This window comes from Biomphalaria glabrata, chromosome 4, assembly GCF_947242115.1.
Source record: "Biomphalaria glabrata chromosome 4, xgBioGlab47.1, whole genome shotgun sequence".
In the NCBI taxonomy this organism is placed as follows: domain Eukaryota; kingdom Metazoa; phylum Mollusca; class Gastropoda; family Planorbidae; genus Biomphalaria; species Biomphalaria glabrata.
The window spans coordinates 47723347-47740595 of NC_074714.1; the positions used below are offsets into that span (position 1 = coordinate 47723347).

At 36.1% G+C, this 17249-nt stretch overlaps 1 protein-coding gene across 4 annotated transcripts in view; it reads right to left on the reverse strand.

The window, feature by feature from the left end:
* Window positions 1-16226, reverse strand: part of LOC106074534 (synaptophysin-like) — an 81592-nt gene extending 65366 nt beyond the window's left edge. For 3 of the 4 annotated variants that reach the window (XR_008777615.1, XM_056027199.1, XM_056027196.1), the window contains exons 1-2: window positions 16089-16226; window positions 12080-12145 (exon numbers count right to left, since the gene is read on the reverse strand). Coding sequence is in view for 3 of the 4 variants with exons in the window: in XM_056027199.1 (XP_055883174.1) it covers window positions 12080-12145; window positions 16089-16106 (84 nt within the window). In the remaining variant the exon portion in view is untranslated. The remainder of the gene's footprint in view (window positions 1-12079; window positions 12146-16088) is intronic. The other variant, XM_056027198.1, reaches the window with a different exon arrangement.
* Window positions 16227-17249: the final 1023 nt, after the last annotated feature.

Here is a 17249-nt window from a genome sequence, read left to right on the forward strand (position 1 = left end):
CTGAATAATTGTGTCGGAATTTAAATGTCATTCCAGAATGGGAAGTGAGAGAAAAACATGTAAAAAAAATGTGTTCCGGACGGACGGACAGACAGACAGACGAAGTGAATTAATAGAAGCTTTGTAAAAATCAAAAGTAAACTTTAAGGACAGAACCAAGTGATATTTGTGTGTGTGTAAGAGAAATTATTCATACAGAGTATGTATTTTAATGTGTTTTCTAGAACCATTTTTTTAAACATTTACTTTTCTTGTTTCTTGTAACTAATCGGTGGTGCACTCATAGGTCCAACTGCAACGTCTCGATGTTTGTGTGTTGTTTGAAAACAAGCAATGTGTTATATATATATAAAGTAAAGCTCCCCTTTTAAGATCATGTTAAGGTCAATTTATTTTTTTTTTATTTGTACTAAGCCTTATATCTAGGTCAGTATACTATACTTTAATGCAGTCTAGGCTAATTGAAACCAGACATAAGTTTGGGTTCGAACTACATAGCAGGAAAAAGGAAACTCCAAGAACTGATTAGCGGAGAGGAGAAACAAAAAGCTTCAGATCCCAGCGGGGAATGGAAGGGAGGGAGGGGAATGAAGGGACGGAGAAAGGAAGCGAAGAGAAACTTGAGAGAAAAAAAAATCAACCGGGGAGGGGGGGGAGGGTGCTGCACAAAATTTATAGAGGGCAACAATTTTGGTAAAATTCATTTCACGCTGAACGATTCCATTAGGAGCAGAGACAATCACGATGTACGCTACACGTGACATCGGGTGACATCAGGAAGATGGGAACCGGATGTGACATCATGAGATGCAGGGGGAACACCACCCTAAGGGCTGTACATCTCGGAGCCTGTTTCTTAGACACACGCTAAAGATGCAACTTTTTGTTTGTTGTCCCTACTGCCCATCGCGTCAAAACAAACAGCTGGCTTGACCCGGGGGTTACTTTAAAATGCGTATAAGCATTGATATTTGAAACAAAGAGTCATTTTACAAGAGAAATTATAATAGGACTCTTCCAATCAATGCTGATCGAGTTGCGCTCCTATAAATGTGAGACATTGAAACGTAATGAAATAAAACCAAAAAAACATTTATATTTTTTTTGTTCTTATCCACCTTATGGCAAAGTTGTCTTTCTTTTAAGTTTCAACAAACTGTCAGAAATTTAAGATTTAAAAAAATAAAATACAACAAACTAAATGGATACTTAATTTGATCCGTTCACACCAACAAAACGTTAAAAATGCACACTTTTCAAACGTATCTCTTTACACCAGGGTAATCCTATCCAACGATGAAGCTGGAAAGCCCCAGATGTAGAATGGCTAGAATAAAACGGGTAATTTGAGCAGACTAGCTTTTAACACTGACAGACTCCATTTAGAGTCATAACAACACACTAACAAGGCTTTGGGCATTCTGTAGAGCTGTATTTATGTCGAAGAGTTTAGAAAGGAATTAAGCGGAAATAAGATTTAAAAAAAAAAGTTGAATTCCTCTTTAGCATCAAATCGTTGAATGTCGTCCCATAATTCCCCTGCCAACATTGAATTAGAGTTCTATCATTGATTCAAATCTGATTCCCATGATCAGTAACGTTTTATAAGCTGTGTGTTTCGTTTACTGATTCCTTTCTTTTAATTCAAACTTTTTTTTTTCGAAATGGACCAGACAGTCAATATATATATATATATATATATATATATATATATATATATATATATATACATATAATTTTTCATAACAAGTCAAAATAAATTAGCTTTAATTACTATTAAATAAGTTGCATACTATTACAGTGGAAATGATGAAAGGCAGACTCTGGCTGGCTTCTAAAACAAATTTCGACTGACAGGGAGGTGAAGAGATGTAGATGTCTTCACCTGGTTCGTGTGTGTGTGTTTATTTGTTGTTCTTTGATCAAACGTTCTACAGTGAACAGTGCAAGGCGAAAGAAAGCAAGGAAGAATAGTTGACACATTTCATTGAGAAAAAAAAACAGAGGACCGGTTCCAATGGTATCTGAATGTGCAAGCACTAGGCTTATCTAACATCGGAGTTACGGGGTACAAAAGAATGAATATGTTCTGCCCCTGTACCTTTAGGACTGTCAGCTACCAATTACCAAGTGAGTGTGGCCGTTACAACAAAATGTATTTCTTAGTTGAAAAAGTTGACGAGTTTGGGGATGGAGAGATCAGAATAAAAAAAAAACACACAACACATTTGCCAGACAAGGTTTCACAGCACGATTGTGTCACATAGCACAACATGATTATCTGTCACATAGCAACATTGCAATCTGTCATATAAGACCAATCAAAACAAGACTGTCAGTCACATGACACAGGGTTAAAAATATGGAACCAAATAACTAAGGAATCTGATAGGACCTCGTCTATTGATTCATTGACCATAAGCTCTCGTGAGCTGAGCTTTAAGGCCTCCTCCCCTCCCTACTTATGTTTTTTTCCCCTCTTCCTTTCTTTTAGATCCGGTAGTAATACAAGGGAAGATTTCAATCTACCTTTACCAGGTGACAGCCAAAGTGATGCCACGCTTGTTACGCTTTAGATGTGCTATTCATTTCGTCTCCACGGCTGATATCACTGTATTTAGGAGCTCAAAGATTCAACAAACAACACAACAAGAGTGCAATAAAGAAATAATGGCATTCAAACGTCCCCAAGCACTAGCAGGGAAATGTGTCGACTTAGTTCTCAAACACGTCCGAAACTATTTTATGGTTAAAAAAAAATTGATTGTAAGAAGGATTTAGAAACTATTTTTTTTTGTAATTGAAAGAAATGTAGAACCCAGGCTGAAACTCCTTCCTTCCCCCCTTTTGTTTTAACCTAATCGATATTCAAATCCCCGGCATTGTCCTAGGAAGAGATTACGTTTTGTTTTTTTTAAACTTCTAAACAAAGGAAGAAACACAAACGATTTGTTCCGTGGCAGCAGACAAGCCGTGAAAGTAGGAAAACATGAGTAATGGCTTTGGAAGAAAAGATTCGGATAAAACGTGAAGATGTGGGGAAACAAAAAAAAACCCAGGCAGCTCTGTGTTTAAGAGCAGACGTTTAGGAACGCTCTACCCAAAACGTCATCATTGGGCAAACCTGCAACAGCGTTTCGTGCCACTCCGCTCCAGGCTCTGTAAGAATGCATCCAAAACAACTAAATAGGGCATGTAATAGCAACAGTGTACTGCATGTATGTAGTTGAGTTGTATTGTTACAGAAACATAGATGCAATTGAAATGATGATCTTTGTTTGTCTTTGGAAGAAGCCTTATGTGTGTTGAACCTAAATATACAAATGTTTGTGATAACGATTGTGGAAGGAATGTGGGCCAATCTCTGGAAGGGGCGCGCAATCAGAGTTTTGTTTTTGCACGGACCTGGATGGTCAAGTAAAATGTTACTACTACTACATGGTCGTACAGAAAACGACAGAGAAGAAGAAAAGACATTGAACTACAATTTGTCAGACTGTCGCGTCTTACACGATACTGGTCAAGGAGTTAACAGAGGAAGAACTGGTCCATGCTCGGCCACAGGTTATTCCTTGTACGGGAACAAGGGAATCCATTTTCTATCAGGTGCTCTAAGGAAAAATCTCAACACATGGCTCGTCACAAAAGGGGTTTCAGATAAGGTACCAGGTCGCTGCTAGGCGAGGGGACCTGATCCTCTCGAGGTTTTTTGTTTCGCCATAATTTCCTGGACTTCTTTTCCCTAATAACCTTTAGTGCTGCTAAATTACATGCCACGCTCATTCCTTGGCTTCAGCACTAAAAGTTTCAAAATCTATCCAAGCAATATAGGTATAAAAAAAAAGTAAAGTTTCCCTTTCAGACCTTGCGATCTATGGGGCAGATGATGTTAAGGTCATCTGTTTCTATAGCTAACTTTAGGTACTAGCAGTGCTTTTTTTTTTTTAAGAAATAGGTGCCGGTACTCAGTGATGGAATGTTTAACTTTTAACTACTAATAAATTAATAATAAACGTTAAAATCCAAGAAAAGGAAAAACAAATTCTCCACATTGAGAAAGGTGCAGGTACGCCGTACTGGTGCGTACCGTCACAAAAAGCACTTTATGATCACGATATGTCACAGACAAAAGAATGGGGATAAAATAGATTTTCTTAAAAGATTCAAATCAGATTATTATAAAAGGTAGGAAGATTAGATGGGGGGAGGGGGGAAGACAAATGTATGAGAAGAAAAAAAAAGGATGGGGGATGGGGAGGAGGAGAAGGCCTCGAGACATCGTTCAAAACGAATCAACTGACATGGCAGTGAGCTGGGGGAGTATTTCAACTTACAAAAAGGCCTTGAAGAAGCAGATGAGTGTCGACTGGTGCACACGTCTGCCATCATTACAGCGGATGTAATGAGTATACTTCTACAAACTCCCTGGATTGGGAGGATTCTTAATGAATTCTAAACCATCAATTAGGGTGTAGGGCCAGCGTACCAAAAGGTCTTCCCTCGTCAGCTAGTCAAGCCAGCGTTGAACCAAACGAACAAATCTGCATTGATTTTGAGGGCCAAGGATTAATTTGCATTGAAAGCTAGCGGCCAATGAACGGCGCGTTAGGAGAGATGAAAAAGGGAGGGGACTCTGATTAAATTACAGGGGCTTCCCTTCCCTAGATACTGATTGTTTGAGCGCCATTATTTACCGCTGTCCAAGTAGATGAATACATAAGTTGGTTAGTGCTAGCGGTAGGATTTTCAAGCTTATTTCAAAGCAGGCCCTTCTTTCTAGCAGAATTTATAACACAGGCTTCAACGGGGATGTAACAATATACAAACATGGGACTCTGGTGACTTGGTTGCAATGAAGACGGGGAGAGCCTAAGAAAGACGAGTAACTTAATAATAGTTACATCACCACGTACTCTGTATCTGGACTGTCAAGTCGAAACTAAACAAGGAGGAAACAGAATCTCTATGTGTCCATAGTCTATTGTATGAAAAGTCTGCATCACACAGTCTATACCACCTTACAACAACTAGAGGACACATTTTTGTTCATCAAAGATGCCTTTCCAAAACACACACGATCCTTAAAGACAACCTGCACCCATTAAACCACGGTTACTTCAGACCTGAACGAAGTGGTCGCCTCTTTTCCATTAGGACTAGAACAGAAAGATTTAAGAACTCCTTTATCCCACTATCGGTCAGAGTGTTACAGGTTTTCGGTCAGAGTGTTACAGGTCTTCGGTCAGAGTGTTAAGGGTCATCTGTCGTCTTCGAGAAGTACATAGGAGTCTAATTCATAAAGCGCTGGTTGTGAGTGTGTATGTGTTTCGTGTGTGAATGTTGTTCGTATCAGCATCTATAGTGTTATTGTTACAGTAGTTACGCTGAGGTGGTCACTTGTAGTCTACATTTCCATTTGATTGGACCAATAAAAATTATCTTATCTTATATTCCTGGGTCTTTTAAACTTGCTGTTGACACTCACGCTTTTGAAATCATTAGAAATATACTTTGTGCCACTTCTAAGTGTAAGCAGAAGAAGTCAAAGAGCATGTTTGTTGATGTATTGCTAAATGGTGCTGATTGACCGGTACTTCGTGAATCGGAGCTCCACATCTGGACAGTGTCCCTACATGCAAGATTTCAGTGGTCGTCAGAGACGGGGGACAGGCCATTTAAATGTGACTGTGAAATTTAGAAAGAGTCATGCTGTTTGAAAAGTGTTGTCATATAGTATTTTAAAATGCACTTTATCACACAAGTCACAAGCAGAAATATAAACTTCAAAGGTAGAAGAGTAAGCTTACTATAAATATAGTAATATGATATTTGGTTGGTCTTACTGTACTTCATTTGCAAAACTTCAGTAAATAAACGTTGTCAGAATCTTGTAACGGACGTTGTTGTTGTTGTTTTTTTAATTAACGTCTTTAAAAAAAAAAAAAAAAAATTGTGAACCATGACACAGTTATATATTAGTGCAGAGATTTCTATGCAAATATCTATAACCACTATTGTGTATGTTGTTCATTTGATTACGACAGACTAAGTTCAAAACAAAGCCTATACAACTGAAGTAAAATTGTTTTTTTTAGACAACCTCTAGGGGTGGGGGGGGGGAGGTTGGCTGAGGGTGGTAATATTTCTTCAACCTCCGCAACGAGCTAAGAGCTATTAATGCCAAGTTCCCCCAACACTGGTCAAAAGTTGTTTATTTATATATAAAGGAACATAAACGCACATCTCTTACATTTTTGTTTGTTTGTAAGATTAATGACTACTTATAAGAATGTAGTCACATGCAAAAATTTAGCTCAGAGTTGCTTGTGTCTTGAAGTCGCACAGGCTTGTATCGTCTGGGAAGTTTTGCGCTAATTGTTTATCCTCTAAGAAACCGGCTTGCACTGTCCCGGTGCAGAGACTCTAAAACCCAAGGAGTGCGCCGAAGAGAAGCGAAAGAGAGAAGGCCGGGTCCATTGTGCTGCAGTAAAGTGTGAAACCTAATGATTTACTAGCTCAATGGGGCGGAGGACTGCTGGGCCAACACCATGTCTAGACTATGTCATCAAGCTTGGCTGATTACAGAGAGAAGGACATTGACTCACTTCGCCATTTCGTACAATCAAGTTGGAAGAGCAAGACCAGAGAGAACAGTGCTTCGCTACAACCGATGACTATTTGGACACTAGACCTGGGATTGTTTGGCCTCTCACCAAGAAACATGTAGCTTATATTGAAAATGTTTATTGTCGAAAAAAAAATATGATAACTTTCTTTTTCATATTATCTGTCAATTCATCTAGGACGAAAAAACAAAAAAAAAAAAAGATAGCTTCTTTATGCATTCGACAGAAAAAAAAAAGGGAAGTGTTCATAAGATATGTTTTTATCAGGTATATGATATTTTTGTGCACTTTTCAGCGAATCAAATTGTCTAAGCTCTTGAGTTTCTAGCTCAATTTAGTTGGCAACATTGAAGTTCAGTTTAGCGTCCTAGAAATTGCAGAGTTAATCGTGCCACTAAAGAAGGACAGGTTTCTTGGAACCAGTACAACAGTTACAGTTTCTATTTCTATCCACGTAATAGCTACCTTCGAAGAAAAGAAAATGATTGAGAGGTTTAGTTTGAGAGTTGTCAGATAGCTCATTGACCCATTTCAAAAGAAACATAATAAGAAGTCGCATGTGATCGTGCTACTTGCTGTTACATTCCAAGCTGCACTAGTATTATACGTACTACAGAGTCATCAGAAAGGAAAAAGAACTTTTCTTATCTCAAATGGACTAAACAAAAATTAGAAGACATTTTTTTCTCTGTATGAGTTTAAAGCAATAAAATGCTATATCTTATGTTAAAGAAAAAAAAAGCATTATAGAACTTAATGTTATGCCATCGTCCTTCAATGTATATAATAGTGTAATACATACATATATATTGTATATCCACTCCTCTAAGAAAAAAAAACGATAACTGAAATAGAACAGCAAAAAAAAAAAACTGGCAATCTGTTAATATCAAAATCTATTTTTAAATGACTAAAATGACTAGCTAGGAAATACATTTGGCAAACCAGTTAAACTGCAGACAAAAAAAAAATCACAGAGGGGGTTCAACGTCCCCCTTTCTCAACCTTTACCTTTTTTATGTATATACCTTTATTTTTAAAGACAATGAACCTCTAATAAATTATAGCAGAACTTTGTGCCAAAGGTGCGCCTGGTGGAGAACTTGTAAGGAGTAGCGGGCGGACACATTGTGCACACAGAGATAACAAAAACGTATATACTCAGGACAGCCATTGGATTGTCAAATATTATTGGAAGCTGTCTGTCCTGCGCCCGTTTCAATTATTGATCAAGGATGGCCATGCATCAAGCACAAGTACCGCATTTCCACGAACAAAAACCTTACAAAATGTCAGACAATCTATCAAAGTGAAGATGGCAAAAATCTGGCACAGAAACAGAAGGTTTTGGCAGACGCAAAAACAAAAAAGAGAAAGCAGATGATGGCCACACACACTAAGGGAAACAAATCTAATTATATTTTCTAAATCTGAACCTTAATTTTGCTACTGAGTGTATACATTCAAAACAAAAACGTATTTGTACTTTTGTTTCCAATTTTACACCGTTAAGATGTTCAATTGTTGCTGCAGGCCTGATTTAGTTTCGATGTATTGGCTAGTGTTGAAATCACGTCAAACAGAAATGAACAAAATGACTTTTAAAGCACTACACGTTTGTAGGATGAAGCCGTATCTAGATACAGCAGAAACAACTCTCAACTGGCAATGTCCAGTGTTCGCTGGGACTTAATGAGTTGTGAGCCCCATCTCTCCATTAGTTTCTTTACGTGATAGATTTACAAAGATGTCCACAACTGTTTGCTCAGAAACCCAGCAGGGCCTAAATAGAACTAGAAGCGTTCTGCCATTCTTTTCGTTCTCTCTGCCTACAGTCTGGCCAAACAAAACAAACACAACGATAGAGGCTTCATGGTCTAGTATATATAGTAGGCCTACACAAGTTGGGGGGGGGGGGATAACACAAATTTCATTTCAACTAAAACTTGTAGAGAGAAAAAAAAGCAGTCATTAACATACTATATGGTATTCTGCATATTTGTTTGTGTTACACTAAAATGTTTTGGCAGTGTGAATACATAATGCGTTACACTTTATGATTTACTCTAATGTTGTTGTTAAATCCTTCAGTGACTATAAGTAAATAAATCTGGGTAAGCGGTATCATTAAAGTTGCGTGTATACATACCTCTTTGATATCGTTACAACCAGGGCTACTAGGCTATAACAAAAAATCATCGGGAATAACGTTTACATGCGTCTGTCTTAGCATAAATTCAATTTTTGAAAGAAATTACTAATTTAAAATATTGGTCATATATTAATACACATATATTGGCAATGAAATTTTAATGTGGACAATAAGACAAAAACCTTTTAATTTTATAATGTATGTGTTCATATAATTGTAGGAATATTTTTTAAAAGTATTATTTAAAAAGCAGCTACTTCTGGACCACCCAGTACATGTTTATTTACAGTGCACCTACTTTTGGATCACCCTGTACAATTTTATTTACAGTGCACCTACTTTTGGTCCACCCTGTACATGCTTAGAGTGCACCTACTTTTGGATCACCCTGTACAATTTTATTTACAGTGCACCTACTTTTGGACCACCCTGTACATGTTTCTTTACAGTGTACCTACTTTTAGACCACCTTGTACATATTTACAGTGCACCTACTTTTGGACCACCTTGTATATGTTTATATACAGTGCACCTACTTTTGGTCCACCCTGTACATGCTTAGAGTGCACCTACTTTTGGATCACCCTGTACAATTTTATTTACAGTGCACCTACTTTTGGACCACCCTGTACATGTTTCTTTACAGTGTACCTACTTTTAGACCACCTTGTACATATTTACAGTGCACCTACTTTTGGACCACCTTGTATATGTTTATATACAGTGCACCTACTTTTGGACCACCCTGTACATGTTTATTTACAGTGCACCTACTTTTGGACCACCATGTACATGTTTCTATACAGTGCACCTACTTTTGGACCACCATGTACATGTTTAGAGTGCACCTACTTTTGGACCACCTTGTACATATTTACAGTGCACCTACTTTTGGGCAACCTTGTACATGTTTATATACAGTGCACCTACTTTTGGACCACCATGTACATGTTTATTTACAGTGCACCTACTTTTGGACAACCCTGTACATGTTTATTTACAGTGCACCTACTTTTGGACAACCCTGTACAAGTGCAGTGAAATTGGGGATGGAGGAATCAAATATGGTTTCAATTTTTTTTGTTTTTTGTTTGTGTATTTAGAAAAGCTCAGCAAATATAATAATAATAATCATAATAATCAGCTAAATCTTCTCATTTGGATTCAAATAGATTTATCTGTTAAATCACAAGATTAATAAAGCAGCTGAATAAAAAATAAATAAAAAAAAAAGGGAAATATAGAAAAATAAAAATGGATTGAGTTTTAGAGAGAACATAAAAAAAAAATATTCATTAGCTCTCTGCATGGAATTATTTCTGTCCTAATTTGGCTGCCAGCAGACCAGAGGGACAAGGGAAAAAGTGAAATGTTCAGATTTTTTTTTACAATACCTCTATTCAAGTCATAACTTTATGGAACCGGGAAGGTGGAGGGTGGAAAGTGGAACATGGACACGAATCTCAAAAAACAAAAAGACTGTAACAATTTTCCTAGACATTAAACAGCTGATTTATATTTCTGCAAAAAAAATTACTAGCTTGTTGGACACACAGGGAAAACTCAAGTTTGACCATTTTAATTTTACAAAGTAAAAAAAGAAAGAAATTTTAAATTGGGCTTGAAAAAAAAATATGGCGTAGTCAGCCATAGTGTAGCGATAAATGAGTTATTTATTGAATTTTAAGTTGATTTCAGTTTAATGATACATTATCGAAGCTTTGCTAATATTTTTACATCAATGTAATATTGATTACATCTAGATTCTAAATCTAGAAGTATATATAGATCTAGACTAGATCTTAAGAGATCTAAATCAGAAGTCTAGATCTCTACATCTATTGCTAGATGTCTATAAAATAAAATTATCAATAAATCATTTCACAATTATACAATGCATTCTGGCTCACTGGGTAATGTAGTTAGTACTTTGAGTTGACAGTGCCAAAGTTATCAGGCTAGAGAAAAAAAAACAAAAAAAAAACTAATATGTTAATTTCATTTTAAGTTTTATAATGTTATAATGGAGGTAAGGTCTTTTTTTTTTCAATTATTTTTTCTTTGTTTTTCTTGTTTTTAGTATAAGTTCAGTGAGCCACACTTCTTTATAAACAAACTTTAACTACTTTCTTTTTTAATCATTTCAAAGACTATTTGAGCTTTTAAAAGACTTTCAGTCAAGTCTAACAAATATGATGTCAAACAAATTTAAAAAAATAATAAAAAAAAACAGGAGAAAATGGATAAGCCTTTCAATATGATATTTAACCCAGTATTTATCAAGTTGTCCAGATATCAATTTGAGAGCAAACAAAAACATGAAATAGATCATTAGAATCATCTTTAGATGAATCAAGATGAGTAAAACAGTTGAATCCGACATCATTACAAGAAAGAGTGAGAGAGAGAAGAGAAGAAAAAAGACAAAGTAACCAGTTTAATCAAACACAGAATGAAACCGATTGATTGCTTAATAGCATGGAATTAAAAAATTAGTTGTTTCATTGTGAAGTCATACAGGGGAGAGCACTTCCGATTATACCAATATACCGGTACTTTTAAAAAAATTAACATTTCGGAAACCTAAAGTAACTTCTTGTTCAAAACAGGAAATGATTTGGGAATGTGATATCTGCATTAAAACTAAATACATGTATTAATACAATTCTTAAAGATATAAAAAATGTATGCATTCACAAGTCGAGAAATATTCCGATAAACCAAGCCCACATTATTTCTATAAAAGAGAAAAAAGTTAATAGCAGGGTATAATAAGATTCTAGAAATGAACAATGATGTAATTTATAGGATTTCTTAACTATTTTAGTTTAAATATATAGTATTGTTGTAGATGTGTGAAATTTTTCTAAAGAGCAGAAAATAAAGAAAAGAATTTGACAAGCATTATCAGTATGTTGTGTACCATGTATCATTATCTTTGCTAAATGTTTTCATGTTGTTGTGATTAAAAAAATATATTGTACAAACAGAAACAGAAATTAGACTAATTATTAAAATGTATTCAAAGCTTTAAAAATGATATTTTTTTTAGTGTAAAAAAAAAGGGGGGGGGGGGAAATAACAGAAACAATATTTTGAAACTAAACATCAGCATTACTTCCCTTCTGTATTTATTGCAAAAATGCTAATTACTTTAAAAAAAAAAAATCTATGAAGTTATGTTCAATCTGAAATAGGTGTATGTGAAGTTTAGCACATACCTTAGCTTTCTGAATACATATTTCAGTATATTTAGGATAATAGCACCCTATATCATTATGTGTTTTTAAAAAATACTTACAAATTCCAAGACTTTGATGAACCCTCTAGGCTCTTTAAAAACTCCAATATTGACTCCAGATGTAACCTATAGTCAGAAAAAAAACATTTGAACTGGTTAATTGGACTACCGGTTAATCAAATCAGCTGCTTAATTGAACCTAATCCTTGACTACCTAAACAAATTCTAGCATACAGTCAAAGCCAGTAAATTAGTGATACTAGGATATATGTATGTAAAAACAACTTTTAGGACATTTGGGCCCACGAGGCCTTCATCTGCTACAAAACAAACAAAAAAAGACAGACAATTAACACAAACTAGCCCTAAGTTAACTTATCTCTCCGATGTTGTGCTCTTCTATTGAGGCAGAAAATTAATGAGCTACCCTGGTGTAAAAGCGAGGGAAATCAGAAGAGGCAGTGTTGTCTGGCAAAGATGAATGAGAAAAGGGTGGAGTGTTAGTCCCCATCTCATTTTCAATAAAAATGTGTTGGTTGTTGATCCTGTGAGGTTGGAGGGTGCCTGACATGTAAATAAGTTTTCAACCTGCAACATGAGTTTTTGTCATTGCATTGTTGTATAGCGGTGATGAGGAGATCAGTGGTACCACTATGATATGTGTTTTAAAATAAATTAGAACGTAGCTCATTTCTTTTCAGTCTTGAAAGAGAACAACATCTGACAAATAAATAACTGAAAACCAGTTTAGCTTTGTGATGTTGGGACACGTCAGCGTTAATAATGCAACCCATCTAGGAGAAGGAAAACTCTGACTCCAAACCTCGACTTTGTGACGATACTCGTGTGGGTACGGGGTCTTGGAAAGGACCAAGAGTAATAATAACCCCCACTGCCTTTCCACTTGCACTAGGTGAATAATAGGTGCTTTTTGACGCAGGTCTGGATTACACTACTCCAAATAGATGTCTATGACCAACTATGTTCTACTTAGGATGCTAATCTATCATGAAGTTGAATGTGATACCGTGAAGTGGCTTGGATCCAGGATGCGACATTTCCCCAAGGTATACCCAGGTCACAGTCCACTTAAAGTGATATTTTCATTATAAGTATAAAAAAAAACGTAAATAACTTTTTTTAAAAAATCCTCATTAAGAATTAATTAGGCCATTGTCTAAAGTAATCGATAACACAACTTTAAAACTTCTTACATTTCATTCAAAAGTGTAAGAAATTTCCAAGTGCGGACTATGTAAAAAACACATCAAAAATGCTATCTCTAAATTATCTGTCGTTTTTCTTCCGCACTTCTGTTTTTTTCTGCCTAGCTAATCATAGTCATACTCAGTATAGTTAGTCAGCCTCAGTCCAGAGTTAGACTAGAGACTAGAACTAGAATGACTAGACAACTCTCTAGAGTTTCCTAGATCTATCCCTCTTCTGAAGACCCCCATTTTTTCTGACATTAACAAACACCCCACAATCTTTGTTAAAATGAGCCTCTGTTTTGACAGCTATGACGAAACTAGTCTATTGTTTTTATTTATACTCCATTTCTTTAATAGTTCAGACCCCTTTAGTTTTGTTTACTCTAAAAAACAGAGGTTTTACACGGGTTCAAAGAGCACTGGTAGAACAATGACATTTTTTTTCTTCTAGGACAGAAGGAGGGTAGGTCCGGGGTTAAGTAAATTTTTTTAGAAAATTTAAATATCAGCTAAACATGAACTATCTAAAATGCTTCTAAATAGGCCTAAAAACACACACGTCATAGTCTATGTGTAAATATGGGATGTTCCATAATATTCGTTTGTCACAATCAATGACACTAACGAACAGTCTTTATTAGTATCAATGACACTAACGAACGCTATTTTTATGTTGAAAGTGCATATCAAAGGGATGTAACTCAAGGCCAGGAAACTGACATTTCTTTGATTTATTTTGTATAGGTCTAACATTTTCTTATTTAATTCTGCTTTTGTTTTACATGTTAAACCAAGTGTGATGTGAATGAGTAAAAAGAAAGGGAATATCGCTAAACATAGTGCTAATGAGGGGCAAAGTTGGATATAATGTGAATGAAAAAAATAAATGTTTTTGTGAGTGGTACAATCTCTCTTTTTTTTCACTCCTTGGCGCTCTAATTATTGATTGACCAGACTAGGTAGGTACCTAGCAAGGTATCATCAACACAGTACCAGAAGAAAAAAAGTAGCAGGAGGGACAATTATTGATCAATCAGGTGGAGTGGAGTGAGCAGACTAGAAGCACGGGGTCAAGAAGTTGTTTTTTTTGGGTCAACTAGATCTAGGTAGGTCACAGTATATGGCCCTTTGTAAAGTTGAGGGCTTAGCAGAGAAGGGTGCAATTAAAACAGGGAAAAGTTACACTTATCTGATGGTCATGAGTTGGTTTAAAAAGAAATTGATATTAAAATTTTAAAAAATTGAAGAGATAATATTATTTTTAAATACAATAACATGAAGTGTTGGTTAGTGTACAGAGCGGAGAATGGTGTTCGTTAATGTTAGCACTGGGCCTCATTGACCTGACCCTCTTCAACTTCATATTTTATTGTAACTATGCATAGCGTAACAAAACAATAGACTAGCTATTTTTATTGACAAATGGATGACGAGTTTATAGATGTTTGCAGTTTTTTCCTAGGACTAACCATTACGGAGCTATTAAAATTCAAACGTGCAAATAGCGGCATCAGCACTTAACTTGTTGGGAAGAAGGAAATTACCATAGATCTAGACTAGAGTCTTACTCTTACTCTGGCCCTGGCTAGGACTATAGACTATACTAGACTACTAGACTATAGTCAGTATAGACTATAGAGTATTAACAGTATAAAGTATAATGACTAATGACAATAATGTAGCTATGTAGATCTAGTAAGTATTAGACTAGTATGAGTATGAGTTACCAGTTACTATGAGTCACTATGAGATGATATATCTTAGACTTAGAATTACTATAAAAAATACTAAGACCTAAGTCTAAGATTACTATAAGTTACTATACTATTTACTTTACTCAATATCTACTGTACTAGTAACTAGATGATCTAGTACTAATTGTAACTAATAAAATTTCAAATATTTCGAAGTAGCCTATTCCGTAAAAATTTTATCTACTTATATGATGCTAGGGTCACTTGACCTAAACAATAAAGAACTTGAAAAACCAAACAGCGGACCTGGAAGAAGATGGATCTCCAGCTGTTCGGCGCCATCATCAGTACAAGGAACGTCAGGACCATTTACGAGACTGAGAAAACTGCAAGTGGCAGCAAAGATGAGAAACATAAACCTTCATCTTAAGAATCAGCGAGTCAAGTTAGACTCTCTCCAACTGTCCCCACGTCTTGCCCATCTGCTTGACATTTGCTTCCAAATTGCGGCACCATATATTCCTGGGCCGTCCCTATCTTGACGACTACAGGTATAAACAAATAGTTTGAGAACATCGTGCAGGATGGACAACAGAACAAACTGAGCGTGCTGGTACGAACCTCGCCGATAGCGAAAGAAATGAAGTTGCCATAAAAAAGGGGATGCACAAAAAAGCAGCCCTGTTAGATAGCCCTAAAACAGGAGCATTCAGACATATGAACAGTGGCTAACTTTGCCGCTTCGGAATCGGCTTACTTAGTAGGATCCGATTGTTCGTGGACTCAAAAATAAACACAAACTAGTTTTTCATGTGAGTACATTATTTACATCCTTTGTCTTTCAAGACAGAAGGAGACAGTCGGCAACCTCGTCATGGTTAACAAAATGTCCATTTCTAGCGTATTTCAATTTTGTTATTAGTTTTGTAATCTAAAACTTATTAGTCTACTAAGTTTACTAAGTTATTTACTAAGGCGTCTAAGGCTATACTAGAATCTAGATATTCTAGTAGATCTATATAAATCTAGATTTAGTCTCCTAATCTAGATTTGATCTTAATTAAACTCGATTCATATAAAACATAAACCAAACTATTTCAGGCTCTAAATCATTTTATTATAATTAAAATTTGTCATTGTTTTTATTTTTTTTACTTATTTTACCTGTCCGGCGGCCTCCATCTTGTTATTATTCTAAACAACTGATGCGCACTGAATGAGTAGTTTGTTCTGGAATGGCTGATTAATGCGAATCTAGACTCTGGATTCTAATTATTGAGAGAAAAAATTTATGTTTATCATCTATTCTTAGAAAACTTAGATCTAGTCCTCCGTTGTATTTAATTAGATCTTGTTCTAATGTTATAAAACAAAAATAATCATTAGTTTCTGTTTGGGGAAGGGGGGTATCCTAATAGACGGATAAGATAGAAATGGGAGTTTTCATCAATCATTCCTGGAACAGTACTTTATTTTAGTGTTAGTGTTAGACAACTATTTACTGCATTGTAGCTAGATTTTTTTTTAAAAATGCATAGGGAAGGCTGCATCAACCTTCGCTAGACTCAGACCAAGAGAAAACCAAAAGCAGCTACTGACTAGAAGCTCATCACTATGACTACACTGACTACAGTCACCAAAAATGGATTCGAGATCTACATGGCATGCGTTCTGAGCACGATACTGTACCGCAGGGAGTCGTGGAATACCTAAAGCAAGAGAGAAAAATAAACTCCTTCCACTTGCTGCCCCCGAAGCATCTTGAAAATCACGTCAAGAGAGAGTGTGCAATAGGCCTACTGAGATCCTTGCACAAACGGGTCTTCGTCATCCCAGCATCTTCGCAATCGTCAGACAACGACGCGTACGCCTGCACTTGCTTGTCCATCATGGGCGTAGCCAGGATTTTTATCGGGGGGTGGGGAATTTTTTTGTCTTCCCCCCCCCCCCCCCGCAAAACAAAAATAAAATATATATGTGTGTGTGTGTGTGTGTGTATGCGTGCGTGCTTGAGTACATAATTAATCTTTATTACATTCTGACCATTCATTCTTTCGGAAGACGTTTATTATACCCTAGAATAGGTTCTTCCTGGAGTTAGTGTAAAGATTGTAGACTCGAATCCCCGCCATTGCCAGCATTGTGAGTTCCCCCAGCGCCCCGCCCTGCCGCCAAACACTATTTCCGGTATTGAAAGCCAACAAAATTTAATGCATATTATGAGGTATCTACAGTGTATTATCCTACTATTAAAAATTTTATTTAAAAAACCTTATGTGTTATTCTTACTGACTTAGATCCTCCCGTGTCGTCTCTAAAGCCTCT